The sequence below is a fragment of the Gobius niger genome (genome assembly GCF_951799975.1).
Source record: "Gobius niger genome assembly, chromosome: 3".
In the NCBI taxonomy this organism is placed as follows: domain Eukaryota; kingdom Metazoa; phylum Chordata; class Actinopteri; order Gobiiformes; family Gobiidae; genus Gobius; species Gobius niger.
This window is the reverse complement of record NC_136854.1, coordinates 18,017,695-18,036,370: the sequence shown is the minus strand read 5'-3', so window position 1 is coordinate 18,036,370 and position 18,676 is coordinate 18,017,695. Positions and strand designations below refer to the sequence as shown.

Here is an 18,676-nt window from a genome sequence, read left to right as displayed (position 1 = left end):
GTTATTTTGAAAAACCGTATATATAATTTTTGAGTTGAAGTATTTTCAATACTGGATATTTAATGATGTTTGATGTCATATATTTCATTGTGACTGAAAAATGTAATTATAAATAAAGTTATCTGTCAGCGTCTTGTAACATCTTCTCGCGATAGGCCAGGTGACGTGATTTCGCGGAACGCGGGTGCCCGAGAAGAAAACCTGCTGCTAGCGCGAACGTGCTCGGTGTGGGTAACCGGTACGTCTTTCATTATAAACAACTGGATAGTGACCGTTTAACGTGTAAAAGTCCGCTTTATTCTCATCGATCCCTAAAATCTACAACGCCAGGCATCTATTTACAGGTTGTTTTCCTTGGAACGTTATCGGAAATCTATCATAATGTCCGAAAGCCCAACCAACGAAGAACAGCGGGAAGAACAGACAGAACTTGATGAAGCCGGAGGAGCCGAGGTAAGATAAAGATGCTTTAATTTCAATGGACATTGCGTTTATTTGGGCCATCGGTTCCGTGTTTTAACCACCTCTCTTGACTTACAACTGTATTATCTCTGTCAACCCGGCCCTTGAACTCTGATGGTTCAGACTTCTCTTTTGTCAGTGTCAGGGCGCTGTGTTGTGCTGGTTTAGCCGCTTTAGCTGTGGCTACTCATCCACCAGAGAGCGAAGCTAATGTTATCATCACTCAAAGTAGCAGCGAGGCCGAACTGTTGTATAACCACGAGCCCCACAAGCTTAACGCGGTTGTTCTTTCACTACAACGCACAACTAAAGACTTGGCGTTTTACTCAACACTGAGGAGATTAATGTGGAGCAAGGTTATCGTAGTCATTCAACGTTTGGATAGCCAGCCACGCAGTAACAAGTGAAGCTTCCTCTGCACTGTCCCATCTGCGCCTTTTGTTTTCAGACTTGGCGGCGGGACATAGGACAGCAGTCTTAGTTGTTTTGAAGGATCCCATGCAGGAGCGGGCGCATTATTTAGCCCCCTGTAATATTGTGGTCAACTCTAGATCCTCCCCACAAGAAGAGAAGAACAACACGAATGACTTATACAAACGTATGTGTTCTCGCAGGAGAAGTCTGACTCCGATGCGGGGAAAGAATCTTCCTCGGATACGGGGCCCGATGGAGCTGATGCATCCGCTTCGTCATCACCTTCAGCGAAAGATAAGCAGTCCTCTTCGGGCTACGAGGAGAAAGTGGTGAGGGCATACTCCTAAAAACGTTTTTGTTTGCTTGTTGGTTTGTTTTGCCCCTTGGTTCTACAAGCTGTGTAACACATTGTTTCTTCTGTCCCATAGAAAACGGATCGAACCAACAGGTTTGAATACTTGTTAAAGCAAACTGAGCTGTTTGCCCACTTCGTTCAACCAGCAGCTCAAAAGACCCCCACATCCCCTCTGAAGATGAAACCAGGGCGTCCCCGCATCAAGAAAGATGAGAAACAGAACTTGATCTCTGCTGGAGAGTGAGTGAAAAGTTCCTACATATAGATATTATGATTATTTTATTATTGTTATTATTACCTTTTATTAGAAAATGCACACACATTTTATTAACCGATATTGTGTTTTCCAGTGCCCGGCACCGCCGCACAGAGCAAGAAGAAGATGAGGAACTTCTGAACGAGAGCACTAAGACGACTAATGTCTGCACACGCTTTGATGATTCCCCTTCTTGTAAGCAACGCCTTGATTGTTCCGCGGGCTCTTCTTTTGGCATCTAAGTGAAATTAACTTCATGAATCTTTGTGATTTTTGTTCCAACCAGATGTCAAGACAGGAAAAATGAGGGACTACCAGGTCCGCGGTCTGAACTGGCTCATCTCTTTATATGAAAATGGAATTAATGGCATTCTCGCTGATGAAATGGTGAAACTTTCAACTTGTTTGAAGATTCACAAATGATGTAAAGCAATACAAAACAAATGTATTAACTGCTTGATATTCTTTTCTAGGGTTTAGGAAAAACTCTGCAGACCATTTCCTTATTGGGATACATGAAGCATTACAGGAATATCCCTGGCCCACACATGGTGCTCGTGCCCAAATCCACCCTCTATAACTGGATGAATGAGTTCAAGCGCTGGGTGCCCTCCCTACGCGCCGTGTGCCTCATTGGAGACAGGGATCAAAGGGTATTGCTTTTGGAAGAATCACTGAACATGAAACATTTTAGTCATTGTAAGTCATGCTATGTTGTCTTGTCATAGACCGCACTGATCAGAGATGTGCTGCTGCCCGGAGAATGGGACGTGTGCGTCACTTCATATGAAATGCTGATCATTGAAAAAGCAGTGTTCAAGAAGTTTAACTGGAGATATCTTGTCATCGACGAAGCTCACAGAATCAAGAATGAGAAGTCAAAGGTTTGAACTCTAGCTTTACTAACTCTACAAAGGCAGTACTGTGGGCCTAAACTAAGATGTGCTCTTTTCCTTGCAGTTGTCTGAAATTGTGCGAGAGTTTAAGACGACCAACCGTTTGCTGCTGACTGGAACACCACTGCAAAACAACCTGCACGAGCTGTGGGCTCTACTCAACTTTCTGCTGCCAGACGTCTTTAATTCCTCTGAGGTCAGATATGCTTTTGAATACCTTAGGCCTGTTGAGGGGTATATAAGCTGTGCATCTTACTACTCTGTGGGTCATCTCTATTTTATTGTTTCATGTGTTTTTCAACAGGACTTTGACTCTTGGTTTGACACAAATAACTGCCTGGGTGATCAGAAATTGGTCGAACGTCTTCACACAGTATGTATTTAGTTATTTAGTTTAAATGAATAGTGCAAACTTCTGTTTTACTACTTTGCTTCTGTTTTTCAGGTTTTGCGTCCATTCTTGTTGCGTCGTATCAAAGCTGATGTAGAAAAAAGCCTTCTCCCAAAAAAAGAGATTAAGATGTATATCGGCCTCAGTAAAATGCAGCGAGAATGGTAAGCATTTCACGTTATGGTTTTAAAGAAAGCCCTACACAAAGTATTTCTGAAAGCTGGACTTCTAAGCACTGCTGAACTGACCATCTGTCTGTTCAGGTACACAAAGATCCTGATGAAAGACATTGACATCTTGAACTCGGCCGGTAAAACTGACAAGATGCGTCTGCTGAACATCCTCATGCAGCTGAGGAAGTGCTGTAACCACCCGTACCTGTTTGACGGAGCGGAGCCCGGCCCACCCTACACCACCGACCTCCATCTGGTGGTCAACAGCGGCAAGATGGTGGTGCTGGACAAGCTGCTGCCTAAACTCCAAGAGCAAGGTGGGTCTTACTGACTGTTGAAATAACAAAAGGTTGAGAAAGGCCTCCCTCTGCGCCATGAAGCCACCACCTCCAGGGTTCTCAGTTAAACCAGTGAAATGGCCCCTAAATTAAAATTTTCTGCCAAAATTAACGTTAATGTTTCCCCAGGTTCCCGTGTGCTCATCTTCAGTCAGATGACCAGGATGATGGACATCTTGGAGGACTACTGCATGTGGAGGAACTTCGGCTACTGTCGGCTGGACGGTCAAACTCCACATGAAGAAAGACAGGTAATGAAAAAGACATAAAAGTGAAAACAAAAAAGGCTTTTTTAGGGATGCATTTTCAAAGAATCTTTTTGTTCCAGATCTCTATTAATGCCTTTAACGAGCCCAACAGCAGTAAGTTTCTGTTCATGTTGAGCACCAGAGCTGGAGGCCTGGGCATCAACCTGGCCACAGCCGACGTGGTCATTCTGTACGACTCGGACTGGAACCCTCAGGTCGATCTGCAGGCCATGGTAAACATTAATCCTTCATGTGTCACATATAACAAGTCGTCGCTTCACTGACCATTTACTTCATCGTGTGACCTTTTTCAGGACCGAGCTCACAGGATTGGACAGACGAAGCAGGTGCGTGTCTTCAGGTTCATCACAGAGAACACCGTGGAGGAGAGGATCGTGGAGAGGGCTGAGATGAAGCTGCGACTGGACTCCATTGTGATCCAGCAAGGTATTCTTTCTTTCCTGTTTTCTTTCCTGTTTTCAAGTCGGAGGTACTTGAAGATATACTGTATTGTTGGCCCATTATGAAACATGACCTGGCATAACTGAATTTCTTTTATCAGCAAAATATAATAAGAAAGAAATTGGAACACTTCTGACCTTTAGTATACGATATGATATTTATTGTTGTAAATGTATCCAATTGGAAATCTATTGCTTCTGTCATCTCTTATCTAACCTCTTTTATTATTATTTATTTACAGGACGACTTGTAGACCCGAGTGCCAACAAGCTGGGTAAAGACGAGATGCTGTCTATCATCCGTCATGGTGCCACGCATGTTTTTGCCTCCAAAGAGAGCGAGATCACGGATGACGACATCGATGCCATTCTGGAGAGGGGTGCGAAAAAGGTATGGCTATATGATATCACATTTTTATAGTACTTGATGAAATGTCTTAATAACAATCAACTGCGGCTTTGCAGACTGAAGAGATGACTGAGAAGCTGTCTTCCCTTGGTGAGAGCACTTTGAGGAACTTCACTATGGACACCGAGGGCAGCAGCGTGTACACATTTGAGGGAGAGGACTACAGAGAAAAGAAAAAGGTCACTTGCCTGATGGTTATATTACTAGGCTTTGCTTTTGTCTTTTTACTGTAATACTTTTATCAGAACATATGTGTGGCTATATCATTAATTAATATTGTAGAGTTTTAGACTTATTTTTAATCTTGCGCCCTTGCAATGTAATATAAAGGTCCTTACCAACTGGATTGAGCCCCCCAAAAGAGAGAGGAAAGCCAATTATGCCGTGGACGCTTACTTCAGAGAAGCCCTGAGAGTCAGTGAACCTAAAGCCCCAAAGGTAAGCCTTTATACTCCTATTTCTCTGACATTTCTACTTTCATGTCTACTTCTCTGTATTTGTAACATTATTTATGTGGTACTCTTAGGCTCCTCGACCTCCCAAGCAGCCAAATGTGCAGGACTTTCAGTTCTTTCCCCCGCGACTTTTTGAGCTTCTAGAGAAGGAAATTCTCTTCTACAGAAAGACGATTGGCTACAAGGTGGATGGGACCCCCTTTGATTATTTAGAATTATATGTGCTCAATAATACTATGTTGTTTGTATGTAACATATGTATTATTCATACTGTGATTGTCTCTCTTCTAGGTCCCTCGTAACCCAGAGTTGCCAAATTCAGCACAGATTCAGAAAGAGGAGCAGGCCAAGATCGATGAAGCTGAAGCACTATCAGAAGAAGAACTTGAGGAGAAGGAGAACCTGTTGCAACAGGCAAGTTCTGATAAACAATCTCCCACCAAGTCGTCACACGTCATTGTTTTAACCTCGAGTCAATAAGTATTTAAGTTCAAGTATGTAACAAGTTCATCTCTTTCCACAGGGATTTACTGCTTGGAACAAACGGGACTTTAATCAGTTCATCAAAGCCAACGAGAAATGGGGTCGCGATGACATTGAGAACATTGCCAGAGAGGTCGAGGGTAAAACGCCCGAGGAGGTCATGGAATATTCAGGTAAATATTTTTTTTTTTTTAAAGATGTAATTAAAAGGAATTTGAAGAGGGTGTGTACTAAATATATATGCGTATTTCAGCTGTGTTCTGGGAGCGTTGCAATGAGCTACAAGACATTGAAAAAATCATGGCTCAGATTGAAAGAGGAGAGGCCAGAATTCAGAGAAGGATCAGCATCAAGAAAGCGTTGGACTCAAAGGTATATTTTACAATTCTCATTAGTTTTTGTTGCAAATATTTTAGTAAAAAAGGTAACCTGTAATCTCTCTTGTAGATTGGTCGCTACAAGGCTCCGTTCCACCAGCTTCGCATTTCCTACGGCACAAACAAAGGCAAGAACTACACCGAGGAGGAGGACCGCTTCCTCATCTGTATGCTCCACAAACTGGGCTTCGACAAAGAGAGCGTCTACGATGAACTGCGCCAGTGCATCCGCAACTCGCCACAGTTTCGCTTTGACTGGTTCCTTAAGTCCCGGACAGCCATGGTACGCATTTCTTAGCTCTCGGGTTCTTTAATGGAAATATTGCCTTGGTGTTTAAGTTTTGTGTGTTTTCTTGAATAGGAGCTGCAAAGGCGCTGCAACACACTGATCACACTGATAGAGAGGGAGAACATGGAGCTGGAGGAGCGGGAGAAGGCGGAGAAAAAGAAGAGAGGCCCAAAGTCTGCATCTGTAAGTAGTGGAGCACTTCATAATACTGGTAAAATGTAATGAATGTGTACTTGATGATTTAAATACGTGTTCTTCTTTAGGCTCAGAAGAGAAAGTCAGAAGGAACTCCAGATGGTCGTGGACGCAAGAAGAAACTGAAGTTGTAAAGTTATTGTTGACTTTCGAATTGATATAAATGTGCAAGCGGCTCCCGCGCCGTTAGTCCTAGTGTCTGTGATAATGTACTGTGTCAAACCTACGTGGACTGATGTGGTCGTACTAGGTTAGAAGTGTTTCTGTACAAGGCCGTCTTGTTCTCACTTCTGAACACTGCAGCTGTGCTGGTCTAGTTTTATTGGCTAGTCTTTTTTAATAGTGAGTCAACTTAATCGACTGTATTTATGCCTGTTGGTTGTACCACATTCCATTGGTTGAACAATATGTACCATTTTATTTTTAAGGAATTCTTTCATTTATATTTCTATGTGAAGTAGAAAACGTCGTTAAACATTAAAATAAACGTCCCATTTTTAAAAAAAGAAAAAAGTTGTGAATAAATAAAGCCTCAGTGTTTCCAAAAACATTTATATTTGGCAGTGGAAGTGTACAAGCATCCGAATTTCAGCTGTCAAAGATAAGTCAGCCGACAGAATACATTACAATATATACGAAACGGTCATGTGAATAACATTAAATATCAATGTGATACTGCACTGTATTTGAGGACACAAGTGGTTTCAAGTTTCATCAGGGTTTACTAATACCAGTAGTCTACTGTATATACAGATGGTTCTGCATCTCATTGCACCAATGTTTGAATGAAAAAAAATCTTAAAAATAAAAAATATTGCATTTTCAAAAACAATTAAATTTACAATCCCTTTCGGTGGCACCATAATGGTAATATTACTAAGCAGTGGGCATGTACATAACACTAGGCTTGCGCCACAGTGACATTAGTACTAAACATCACAGTCTCATTCAAAGTCAGTTTCAACCACAACATTCATGTTCTTTACTCTTCACAGAAATTAAACAATAAAATACAATATTAAAAATAATAAACTCTAATGGAGGTACAGAAGTTCTTATCAAATTTAGGTTGGGCTTGCATGCATTTGCAAACAACATATTTTACAATCTGGTGACCAGCCAAAATATGACACAGTACATTTCAAGTGGCTCCTAATAGTTAATTTCTACCTTTAAGGCATGAACAAGCGCCTACATTCTGTGCAGTCTGCAGGATGTAATTTGCTCTACTCAGTGCTACAAAAGCAAGGCAGGGAGGCACCTTGTTGGAGAAGACCAGTCTTTACAAATAGAGCGGCTGTTGCATTAGACCTCTGAGCTGTCCGCACTGCTCCACATGCGCGCTGTGCCTTGGCTGTAGCCGTGGTAAGCCGAGGACGATGACGTTGAATAAGGCGCGGGCTGCTTCTTCTCTTTCTTTTTGCGTCTGATCAGCAGAATGACCACAATAGCAATGAGGCATATGAGGAGGATCATACCTGCCAATCCTACCAACATGGGCAGCAAGGAGGAGTCCGTGGTCTCCCTACCAGAGCTCTCCAACAGGGGGCGCTCTAGGAGAGAATCTCGCTCCCTGCTGGGAGACCAAGGCTGGCGCTGGCTGACCACCAGGCGATCGGAGCGGTCCAGCGCGATGTGTTGGATGTTGGTACCCCGGTTGTTTTCCACACCGATGTCCTGTGCGGCAGGTGGGCCAGGGAGGGCAGGGGCAGCGCGGCGGTGGCGCACCAAGGGCTGCTCGAAGGAGGACATGCTGTGCTGGAGGTACTCCACACTGCGCTTGCCAATGTTACGGTTGGCATTCTCTCTGGAGCGAACTGTGTAGATGGTGTGAATGAACCACTCTCTGCCAGCAGCCACCTACAGAGACAAAATCATTTTAAGTGACTAAGCCTGTTCTTATTTTCTATTTATCTATTTATTTATTTTTGTTTGCATTTCTAGCTCATAGTCAAATCTACATAGACACCTTTGTTAACCTGTAAGGGTCAGGTATTAGGGTTATGATTAGGGTTAGGAACGGCAAATGTGTTTAAAGTGTTTCACTCACACAGATCTCACACATATTTTAAGAAACTAGAAGGAATTGGTTTTCAAATGAGGTATCACAGTGGCATATATGCTGGAAGATCTAATTAATTAACATTAACCCTAAGGTGGCAGGTAACAGGTTAAGTTGTTCCGGGGGCCCACAATGGAGCCCATTTTCTGTTATGAGTCATTTGTTTATAGGCAAACTGAAAGTTTGGGGGGGCCCATGTGAAACCTTCTTGCCCCGGGCCCCAGCAACTCTGTCAGTGGCCCTGCTTCAAAATGTTACTCAAGTACAGGTACTTTAAAAACTTGCTCAAGTACATGTAATCCAACACTACCTGCTTTTGAGGAGACCTTAAATTCATGTACACTTTTAAGCTGTGGTACTATCTTAGAAATGTTGCTTTTGCCTGTGTTGTTTACAGAACTTTAGAAAACATCATTTCAAATTTTTTTCACAGTGAAAAACACAAAACCACTTTAAAAATGTGCACTTCAACCGCTGCTACTTTACTAAGAACTAAAGCTATTACCTGGAACAGTGGAGATGAGGACAGAGCGAATCCATCTGTCCCGGGCTGTCTGACCAGAGTGAGAGCTCCTGGAGTGTCATAGGCCAGAGTCGCCCTGAATGCAACATCACCAAACGCCGTTGCTTGGGTCTCAGGCTGAGCTTTGTCCTGGGAAACAAAGTTAATTTGACAACTCTGAAATGTCTTGTATTATTTTATTATAATTTACTATTAGCTTTTTTCCTTTCTTACCAGAATCTTGAACCTGTAGAGCAGAGATGGTGAATCTGCCAGGCATCCATACTCCTTATTGGTGGGGTTGTACTTGGGGACGTAGCCATCCGCTCCGGTGCACAGGAAGACTTTTTCAATGCTGCATGAGAAGGAGTCACCCAAGTTCTGCACTGGGTCCACCATTACACGGCCATAGATTGTGGAGCCTTAAAGAGAAAAAAGACACTTTCAAAAATGAAGGGGAAAAATATCAAAGGTTCGGTGACAATCCACAAGAGGGCGGTGTTGTTCTACCTTCTGAAAATGCAGTATCAGATCCTTCACCAAAGCCCATTGACCCATCAGACAACCACAGCTCTTTCTTGGATAGTAGCATCATCTGAGTGTTGAGGCTAAATTCTGCTGCAACAGGATCACTGACCTACGAAACACATTGAACTTCTATTATCGGCACTAAAGTTAGCAAAGATGTAACAAGTAAACATGGATAATTTGCCACCTGCTGGAAACGTATGTCCATGTCAAAAGTGAGGGGCTCCCGTGGGTGACACACAGGAGGGATGCTGAACTCTCCGTTGGGTGAGGCAATGCAGGGAACCAATTTGACAGTGTAGGTGCCAGAGTAATCACGCACCTACGGGCCACAAATAAATAATAAATCATATTAAGTTGTGAAAAGGATAAACCCATAGATGCATTTGAACTTACAGCAAAGTCCGAGACAAAGCTCCACTGCTGCATGGGCTGGTTGTAGGTGGGCTCAGTCCGGACCAAGCCAAGAGTGAAGGTGAGACCAGGGTGGTCGGCACATATCACTATAGAGGACACACTGGTGCCTGGGATAAAACAGATTTCAACAAATGGTGGATTAGCTGTGATTGATCTTGTCTAAAACACCAAACCTCAGAACACCGGCAGTCAAAACCTCATTGCTTGTTAGTGTCCCATATCAGTCGACGTCCAGTAATAATGTGAAATGTGGCACAGGCCTATTTATGTGTGACCACCTTCAACATTGTTCAGGGCCCTTGTTTCCATAGTGTGAACTGTAGAGGGTGTTTTTGACATTTGCTGAAATGACCTCTGACACTTCACACAGGAAGACACCAGAAATAGATGAAGAGAAAATGGGCCACACATAATCCAACACAGTAATCCAACAGTGGCTGCTGCTGTATGGCATGACATCACTGGATAACATAAGGTTAGCCGGTATTTGTAGACTAGTCCCATACCTGGATGGGTCATGACAAACTGCCCTCTGTAGCGCGCTTCCGTCTTAAAGTTGACCACCAGACGACCCTCCTCATTTATTCTCATGCTGGTGGGATACATAGCACCTGTGGGATCACAAAGCAAATGGATCAGCTGTCTTTTTTTTATTTTTTTTTAAAGATGCCATTTATTTGAATACACACCTTGAAGTTCAGCCTCAGGCGGGCTGCCGATGCCGTCCTGCCACAGGATAGCTGTGTCATAGACAAAGGTGAGTTTGAGCTCAGATTGTAGGTCAAAGTGCTGCCAGCCGCCCACAGCTACAGGAGAGTGGAAGACATATGACACGAACAAGGGGACGCGCAGGGTCACGTACGACTGGACCAGATTCAGCACCTGAATACAAAAGATGTATTGTTATGTAAAGAACTGTACTTTCAACTCTTTTATTTGAAAACAGATCATAATCTTTGGCTAATTTTAATCAATTTTTTTAAATTAAAATTCTGGACCTTAACATTCTCACAAGTCCTACCTGTCCATCAGTCCCGATGGAGCCCCCACAGTCGTTGAGCAGCTCGGACATGTCGTAGTAGCTGCTGAACTCCCACAGACAGGCCTCCAGGTTGAGGTTCCTGTAGAAGCGCAGGGAGTTGGCCGAGCGCATGACGGAGCTGTACTGGTACGGGGAGGTCTCGCCGATGATCTCCGGGTTCTTAGTGGCGTCTGTGATGAAGCCGTAGCCTGTGTGGATCTCGTTGAAGTCCAGCAGGTTGGAGCAGCGGTGGTTCCCCACACGAGTGCCGTCGGGGCTCAGGGTCAGCTCGAAGTTGGACAGCGGTCTGGTGGAGATGACCGGGAGCATGCCTGGCAAGAAATAAACCAATGCATTTGTTAAGCAATTTTATATAATGACTTAATATGACCATGGAATTTTTAACTACTGAAAAAAATATGCTGTAGTTAGAAGGGCATTTGGGTCGTCGACGTATCTATAGGCAAAATGTGGGTCAATGAGAGAAAAAGGTAATGAAACATCAGAGGTAGGCAGGTTTGTTTGGTGGATGGCTGGTTTTCTTCATCGTCAAAAGACCAATGGCCAGACCCTCCAATTGTCGGCCCGAAGTAAAGCAACGCTTTCAACAAATGCCAGTGTTAGACATCATATATGACCTAAGTGGGTGTTCTGCTAAGGAATTTTTAAGGAAGTGACAGTATTTTTCACATTTCTAGAGTACTTTAACAGGCATTTGAGCTCTGATCTGTGTAATGATACCATTACAATAATGTGTGAAAGATCTTTAAATTTACAATATCGGGTTCAGCTCCAATGTCAAGAAATGTGTGAAAAATTGGGAATTATTTTGGGGGGAAATTGGGAGAAATTGTGGCAAAATAAGGAGAAATTTTGGAAAATAGGGAAAAACATTGGGAAAAAATAAGCAATAAAACTGGGCAAAAATTAAGGAAAAAATGGGGAAACGATAAAAAAAATTGGGTCAAAAATATGAAAAGAATGGGAAAAAATTTATTTGAGCTGAAACAACCAAGTCACTTCTTTTAATGCCGTCTCAACAACATCAAAACTTGGATTTAATGATTATTTCCCCATACACCAGACTGGTATCAGTAAACGGTACCCAGCCCTAGTAATGATATTGACATTCTTCACAATCATCCTGAGAGCCGGAGGTTCTATGATGGAGGGCTGGTTCGGTCCCCGGGCCTGACGTTGCTTAACCCTGCTTTACATTATTGAAAGAATGTAGATTTTGTTTGTTTGTGTTTATTATACATTGTCACGGTTGACTCACGGTGGAAGACGGTTGAAGGACAAAAACAAAACACTGTCTAGGTAAAAAGTGCCTTCTTGGAGGTCTGTGGAGTTCAAACACAACTGAAACATACCATCCATGTGCGGCATGTTCACTGTCAATTTGATGAGATTGGGGAAGTCCGGGTCATCCGGGCCCGTGTAGCGGATCTTAGCGGAGAAGGGCTCTGCCCCCACTGTGTCTGCAACGCGAGGCTGACACATGCCTGCAGGGAACAATACAACTCAGAATCACACCACCAATGACTTATGAGTCAACTTACCGATAATATCCTTTACCTTCCTCTTTGCTGACCACCACGATGTGGCTCGACAGCTCCAGACCGGCATCTCCGTTAGCGTTGAAAGCCCTGGCGGCGCACTGAATCCGAGAGCCGGCTCGGAAGTAGATGGAGTCCAGGGTGATGGACTTGGTGTTGGTGAAGAACGTGTTGGTGTCCACCTCCCTCATGGGGCTGGTCACTCCGTCCGAGCCCGTGGGCGCGCTGACCAGCCAGCGGTACTGCGTCAGGGTGTCGTTGATGTTCTCAGCAGCGCAGATAGAACCGGTTTTGTCGAAGTCGTGATATTTTGGGTTGCAGGCCTGCGGGAAAGATCAAGGCAATTCAGATAGAGCTCAGCTTAGGTTCGTTTTGGGAGCGCTTGCTCTACCAACTGATCGTATTTCACTGAATGAACTTTTTGCTGTAGATTTATCTGTGAAATTATACCTCAAAGGCTGTTATCTTAAAATCCCACATGTGGCACTCCCACATACACGCTCAAGGGACACAAAATAGCACCTACAGTCATTTTAAAGAAGGATTTGTTGATATGTTACTCCTTGCATAATAATATATAGTCAGCGTTTAACCTGAAAAATACAATTTAATACTATTTACAGTAATAAGTGGAAAAATACTACATAAGATGCCCATTATCGACCGCCTTAACCAAGCACATTTTCTCCAGTTCGATTTTACCCAAATGTAAAAGCTTCCTATCAAAAAGTGACAAAAACGCAACAAAACAGGCGACAAAAAAGTGATCAATTTCAAGATCAGTTTTGTAGGTCTTAGCTTTCAAATGAGATGCTATTCTGGCCTATAGGCTGTAGGTTCCAGTCGAGAAGCTTTTAGATTTGGGTAAAGCTGAAGAGGAGAAAATGTGCTCGGTTGAGGCAGGGGTTAAGAGGTTAAACTGGTTCTATCCATTGTATCTTGATTTCATCCCCTTGGGCATTTATTTTGCATCAAATAAAAGATGAAGTTTGCTGCACATTTCTTGCATTGAAGTCAGTAATCCATCCAGTTTCAAATTGAGAATTCATCTGCAGTTTTTTTTCCTTTTTGACGAAAAATAGAATAAAAATAAATCAATAGTGCAATCCATAATAAACCTGCTCACCGTAACACAGACAACGGGGTATCCGTTAGGCGGGTGGGGTCTGTCTCTGGTCTTGACGGTGTCGTCATACATGAGGAGAGAAACCACCTGAGGCACAGCCGGGAACGTCACATCCGCTACACTGTCCATCTCCTCAATGTACACTACGGCTTTGTTCATCTGGGGGAAGCAGAGGGAACAAACGAACTGAAATGAACAAATGTACCGCTCAGAGATGATTGTGGGTAATGAAAGGGTTATATACTGTCATGTAGGGGGAAAAGAATTAGATGGAAACAAGGCTTTTGCATCCAGATTCTAATCAGTTCAAAGCTAATGGTCGGCTAAATGTGGAGAATGTCACCAGTCTGTTTATAGCTCCATCTACAGTTTGTATCTAGCGGCCGTTTCATTCCAGGCTTTTTATAAAACCCTGCGGTCCCAGTCGGGCTGACAGAGATGCCAGCTGTTGTCCCAGCTATTTTAACGCACGGTGGTGCCATGACACGGCGCATGCTCACGTGCTCCTCAGATGTAGGGCGCGCTGTTCATTTGTGCTTATGTGTTTGTATGGGTGATTTTCCCCACCTGCACCTCGGCCACCATGTTGTCGTCGGGCTTCATGTGAACAATGAAGGCCTCCCTCATCTCCCTCTCGCCGTCGTACAGGATCTCGATCTCCACAAAGTGCTCCGTCTCTCCCGCCTTGAACTCCACATCTAACGGACCATAGTCAACAATAGTAGATGAATACAGTGCCTTGTTGATCTACCAAATAGTGATATATTTGCTAAGTCGAAAGCTTTACCCTCTGACAGTGGGTTGTAGTCTTCTCCAGAGGTAGCGGAGCCGTCTTTAGTGTGCACACGGACCACGGAGACCTTTGAGGTGTCGCCGATTCTCAGGATGGGGATCTTGACGACAGCGATGTTCCCTTTGACCTGGGGCTCGCGCACACTGAATTTGATTTCGGAGAAGCGGATGATGGGCTCTAAAAGAGACAAGAGAACATTTTGTGATGAGATTGTTCAAAGACATAGGTGTAGTTTCAATAGACACCAATGTTTTTTAATATAATGGGAATGTTTTGAGTCTTACTGTCTTTCTCATCCGTGACAGTGACCAGCGTTTCCTTCTGCTCTCCCACAGAGGCTCCAAACTTGGACGCGCTCTTTGGCGATCCCAGGACCAGCCTGAACTCCTCATTGTCCTCATGAACCGAGTCGTCTTCCAGCTTCACCACACATGGCTTCTCGCTCTCCCCTGGAACAATTTACATGAGAAAATGTAAGGAACAGAAGTGGTTCTTTTTTTTTTGCATGTGGGTGGACAGGCGGGCGGGACCGTCTCACCGGGCAGGAAGGTGACGATGGAGCCGTCAGTGTTTGGCCTCTCGGTGTAGTCCATCATGACCTGAGCCGAGCCCTGGCGAGTGTAACAGCGCACCGTGGACTTGATGCTGATGTCTCCACTGCGGTACACTATGGCCCGGACCTCTCCGTCAGACTCATCCACTTTGTAGCTGCCTTCTTTGAACTGGACCTTTGGCACTGTGGAGATAATGGGTAAAGTGTTAGTAGTAGACCGCGGTTTCAAATATCTGCTTTCATGCATGAACATCACTTACAACATCAATTATTAATAATAACAACACAGTCTTTTGTGATAATATTTCAACATTGTGTCCTGTATTGTACTATTGATGTAGGCAGCTTGTGTTTGGGTAAATATAGGTGGTGGGATTTTCTCATATTAGGCGATAATAACCTTTTTTGAAACAAAACTTTTAGGAAATATATGCACCTAAGTAATTATTTATGTACTTACAGTCTGTCACACTGTCGTTGATGGTAACCGTGGTCTTGCTGGGCTCGCCTAACACTGCATTCATGGGCATGTACAGCACCAAGTCAAACGTCTCCGGTCCCTCCAGCTCCGGCTGTCCCAGGTCGTCCAGGATGGTCACCCTGAAAGTCTGCATCGTCACACCGGGAGCAAAGTCCAGATTCCGACTAATGCCGACGTAATCCAAACCAGCTGCAACACAAAGTGCGCAGAGTTAGACGGGGTCGTTTTCTAGCAGATGTGGCTCAAATGATAAGCCTCATGTAACTAGAAAAACATTTCCAACAGTTTATTTAGATAGTACTTAAAGGTAGTGTTTTCACAATTCACGAGACCAATTTCCTTTGTAACTATCATATTTTGTAGCACTCTATTTCCCTTACAAAATTGAACAGAATGTGGCCTGTTCAAGGATGGTACATGGAGTCCCCCTACAGGATTTCGCATAGGCCCCTTAAATGTGCATGGACACAGTAATTGTTATAATGTCCGAGCTATTTTGCGTCGTTGCTCTCACCTTCTGCAGAAACAGGCTCGCTCTTCTTGGAGCGGACCGTGACCGTCGCGGTCTTGGACAGATCTGTGCCTGTCCTCCATACCTTCACCTCCACATAGCCTGAGCTCTCATCCACGACATACTTAGGCTCTCCAAAATACAATGAAGGCTCTGTTGGGAGGGAAAGAGAACAGAATGAGTCAATATTATGGGAATTGATTTATTTTCTTAGAAATAAATGTCCTTATCAAGTCAATTGGAATGAATAATGATTGAAAGACATTCTGTTGTAGTAAAACCTGAGAGAAGACGGAAATGTGAACCGCTAAACACAAAGAATCAAAAGCGAAACATGCAAGAAACACATACATCTCCAAACTAGTTAAATCATTAATGTTTATATGGATATGGTTACAGAACAAGCTTCTTCATGTGTCCTCTGTGAGTCAGCACAGGAAGTGGGCTGTCATCCCTGCTATCTCTGTCCTCCTTTGACCTCCCCCCCTTTAACATTTATAAGAAGACAGCCCCAGTCTGAACTCAGCGCCGAGGGGCTGGGGATACACCTGAATAACAAGGTGTGTGCCTGTGCGAGCTAACGGGATGTGCTGGGTGTGCGGCGATTGTGCGGCTGATAAGCACCGCACGGTGGAGATGGAAGAGACAAGCCTCCAATTAGCAAAGAAAGAGGGCAAGAATTTAGACCCCAGACTCATCAATTAATCTCTCGTCACTGGCGTATAAAGCTTGTTTTCATCGCGCTCTGCTCCTTCAGATGAATGGATGTGAGGCTCCAGGACCAGAGCTTTTATGCATCTTACAATAGCTCCTTGCAAAAAAAGTTTTAGAAATGTTTAGAAGCAAGCAAAAGTATGTGCACGCTGGTTTAAGATAGTTTAGACATCATGTTGAGATCCGATGGAACTCAAAAGACACAAGAGAAACAAATAAATGTTTTTTGAATTTAAACTGGTAACAAATAGTCCATTTCTTATCTTTACACTGTTTTTCCATGCTATAATATCTGCCAGTTTGACTTGTTCCAGAAGTTTGTAGCTACAATGACAGATTCCTGGAAGATTTTCAATTGCTTTTACTCTCTCTACTCTTTAGTACAAAAAAAAGAAAGGCTTGTAAAAGGAAATTGGTGCCAACATGGCGACCTTAAAGATCAGTGGGAGGAAGAGTCAGACAAATAGAATAACAATAGGGGCTTGATCTTGGCGCGGATCCAAACCACGAAGTTTACTGAAGCATGGAATGGGTTTACGGCGGGCTGTAACATCGAGACCCACCAAGAAGCAGTGCCACAATAGAGCTTTGCACTGGGAGGTTCTGTTTGTCTCTTTGCTTGTCTGGGAATGCATATTATTTACATGTAAGCACCTATTGTACTCCAGCTACAAATAGCATGGGAAGAAAGTGCAACGTCACGATACAGCAAGCAAGAGGAAGAGATAAGTTCTATCTATCTATCTATCTATCTATCTATCTATCTATCTATCTATCTATCTATCTATCTATCTATCTATCTATCTATCTATCTATCTATCTATCTATCTATCTATCTATCTATCTATCTATCTATCTATCTATCTATCTATCTATCTATCTATCTATCTATCCTGATATAAAGACAGTAAATTTAGAGGGAACATACAGAAACAATTTCAAAATCGCTAGTTACCATGCTACTTACACACCATTTACGCACTATTACTATGCAGTAAAGAAAAATACGACTAGCGTTTTAAGATAGTTAAAGGCACTATACCAGATTTATTTTTCTGGTAGCAAAACAAAATATTTTTTGTCCTCTTTTACTATATTGTGGGAAAAACACTGTGCATTTAATTATGAAGCATACCTACAGTCTAGTTTTTTCTTGCATTTTTTGTAAAAGTGACCCTGAAAAGTGACCCTGCAAGATGTGAAACATGTATATAAATCCATCCCAGAGAAGAAGTGGGATGGATACACACAGCAACGCGTCATACAAGGGGGCGTGGCCTCGCCAAGGGGGAGGGAAGTATGTTTTGGGAAACACAATTTTTCACGCTTTAGCCGTTTTCTGGCGTAATATATACTTATTTATCACTCACAAATAAAGTCTGAATCGGGTCCATAATGTTTTTTCACAGCCGATTGTTCAGTAGAAGTGAAAAAACGGCAGTCGAAAATAATTCTCCATCATTTATGTAATTATGGGCTGTTGAACCACTTTGCCTCCTCTCCATGTCTTTGCATCTTCATTGGGCAGAAAACTATATTCACAATTCAGAATTTGTTAAAGTAGTTTTGGAGTAATTATAGAAAGTTTTGATTCTTCTCCACTTTGTTTCCCCCTCAACTGCTTCAGACATGACCATATATGGGCGATTACAGAGACGGCATCTGTATCTATGCTACAAATATGTTACAAAAATTAGGAATGAGTTTGGACCACTACTAACATTTTAATTTAGTTGTTTCCTCTTTCATTGTTTTTATTAAGTTATTTTAACATGGCAGTATCTGAAAGGAACTGCAGACACCTCAACTTGTCAAAACAGGATGTCCTGGAAAAAACGTTAGCTCGTGAGACGAAGCAAAAACATGCCAGTCATTTGTAATTCATCTCAATACTTCTCCTTCTAGCACCTGCCTTTTAGTTCCCGCACACAAAAGGATGCCCTCCGCTCCCCCTGAGCTCCTTTGAATGCCGATGAAGACGGGGGGGGGGGCCACACATCCCTGTTTAAAATGCTTTCATGTGTCAAACAGAGCACGGGGGTAGCATGACATCCACTGGGGGGCCCGGCCAACGTTTCCACTCCCTCTACACCTGTCTATTGTTGTCTGGTATCCAACACTCAAACAGGCAGAGTGTGGTGGATGGATGAAGTCCAGCATGATGTAAACGGCATGTAGAGGAGCTAATGAGCCTGTAATAGCTTTGG

At 43.3% G+C, this 18,676-nt stretch overlaps 2 protein-coding genes across 2 annotated transcripts in view; one reads left to right on the top strand and one right to left on the bottom strand.

Moving 5' to 3' along the window:
• The first annotated feature begins 180 nt into the window (after positions 1-180).
• On the top strand, positions 181-6,817 carry smarca5 (SNF2 related chromatin remodeling ATPase 5). Its single transcript, XM_079554432.1, has 24 exons — positions 181-453; positions 1,077-1,205; positions 1,305-1,471; positions 1,582-1,682; positions 1,774-1,874; positions 1,961-2,140; positions 2,216-2,371; positions 2,448-2,579; positions 2,688-2,756; positions 2,829-2,938; positions 3,038-3,264; positions 3,415-3,536; positions 3,614-3,766; positions 3,848-3,980; positions 4,237-4,385; positions 4,460-4,582; positions 4,734-4,841; positions 4,930-5,043; positions 5,150-5,272; positions 5,382-5,514; positions 5,595-5,713; positions 5,789-6,001; positions 6,080-6,190; positions 6,271-6,817. Exons 1-24 carry the CDS (start codon positions 382-384, stop codon positions 6,334-6,336), a joined length of 3,111 nt encoding a protein of 1,036 aa, XP_079410558.1. The 5' UTR covers positions 181-381; the 3' UTR covers positions 6,337-6,817.
• A 538-nt stretch (positions 6,818-7,355) lies between these two features.
• The window catches only part of frem3 (Fras1 related extracellular matrix 3), a gene marked incomplete at its 5' end in the record, with an annotated part of 30,022 nt that continues 18,701 nt past the window's right edge, over positions 7,356-18,676 (bottom strand). Inside the window, 18 exons of the mRNA XM_079552674.1 lie at positions 7,356-8,062; positions 8,770-8,916; positions 9,001-9,188; positions 9,277-9,403; positions 9,482-9,616; positions 9,691-9,818; positions 10,218-10,322; positions 10,401-10,593; positions 10,733-11,064; positions 12,106-12,237; positions 12,311-12,614; positions 13,418-13,576; positions 13,985-14,115; positions 14,205-14,387; positions 14,495-14,659; positions 14,749-14,946; positions 15,224-15,433; positions 15,759-15,908. Of these exons, the coding sequence (XP_079408800.1) occupies positions 7,508-8,062; positions 8,770-8,916; positions 9,001-9,188; positions 9,277-9,403; positions 9,482-9,616; positions 9,691-9,818; positions 10,218-10,322; positions 10,401-10,593; positions 10,733-11,064; positions 12,106-12,237; positions 12,311-12,614; positions 13,418-13,576; positions 13,985-14,115; positions 14,205-14,387; positions 14,495-14,659; positions 14,749-14,946; positions 15,224-15,433; positions 15,759-15,908 (3,542 nt within the window). The 3' untranslated portion in view covers positions 7,356-7,507. The remainder of the gene's footprint in view (positions 8,063-8,769; positions 8,917-9,000; positions 9,189-9,276; positions 9,404-9,481; positions 9,617-9,690; positions 9,819-10,217; positions 10,323-10,400; positions 10,594-10,732; positions 11,065-12,105; positions 12,238-12,310; positions 12,615-13,417; positions 13,577-13,984; positions 14,116-14,204; positions 14,388-14,494; positions 14,660-14,748; positions 14,947-15,223; positions 15,434-15,758; positions 15,909-18,676) is intronic.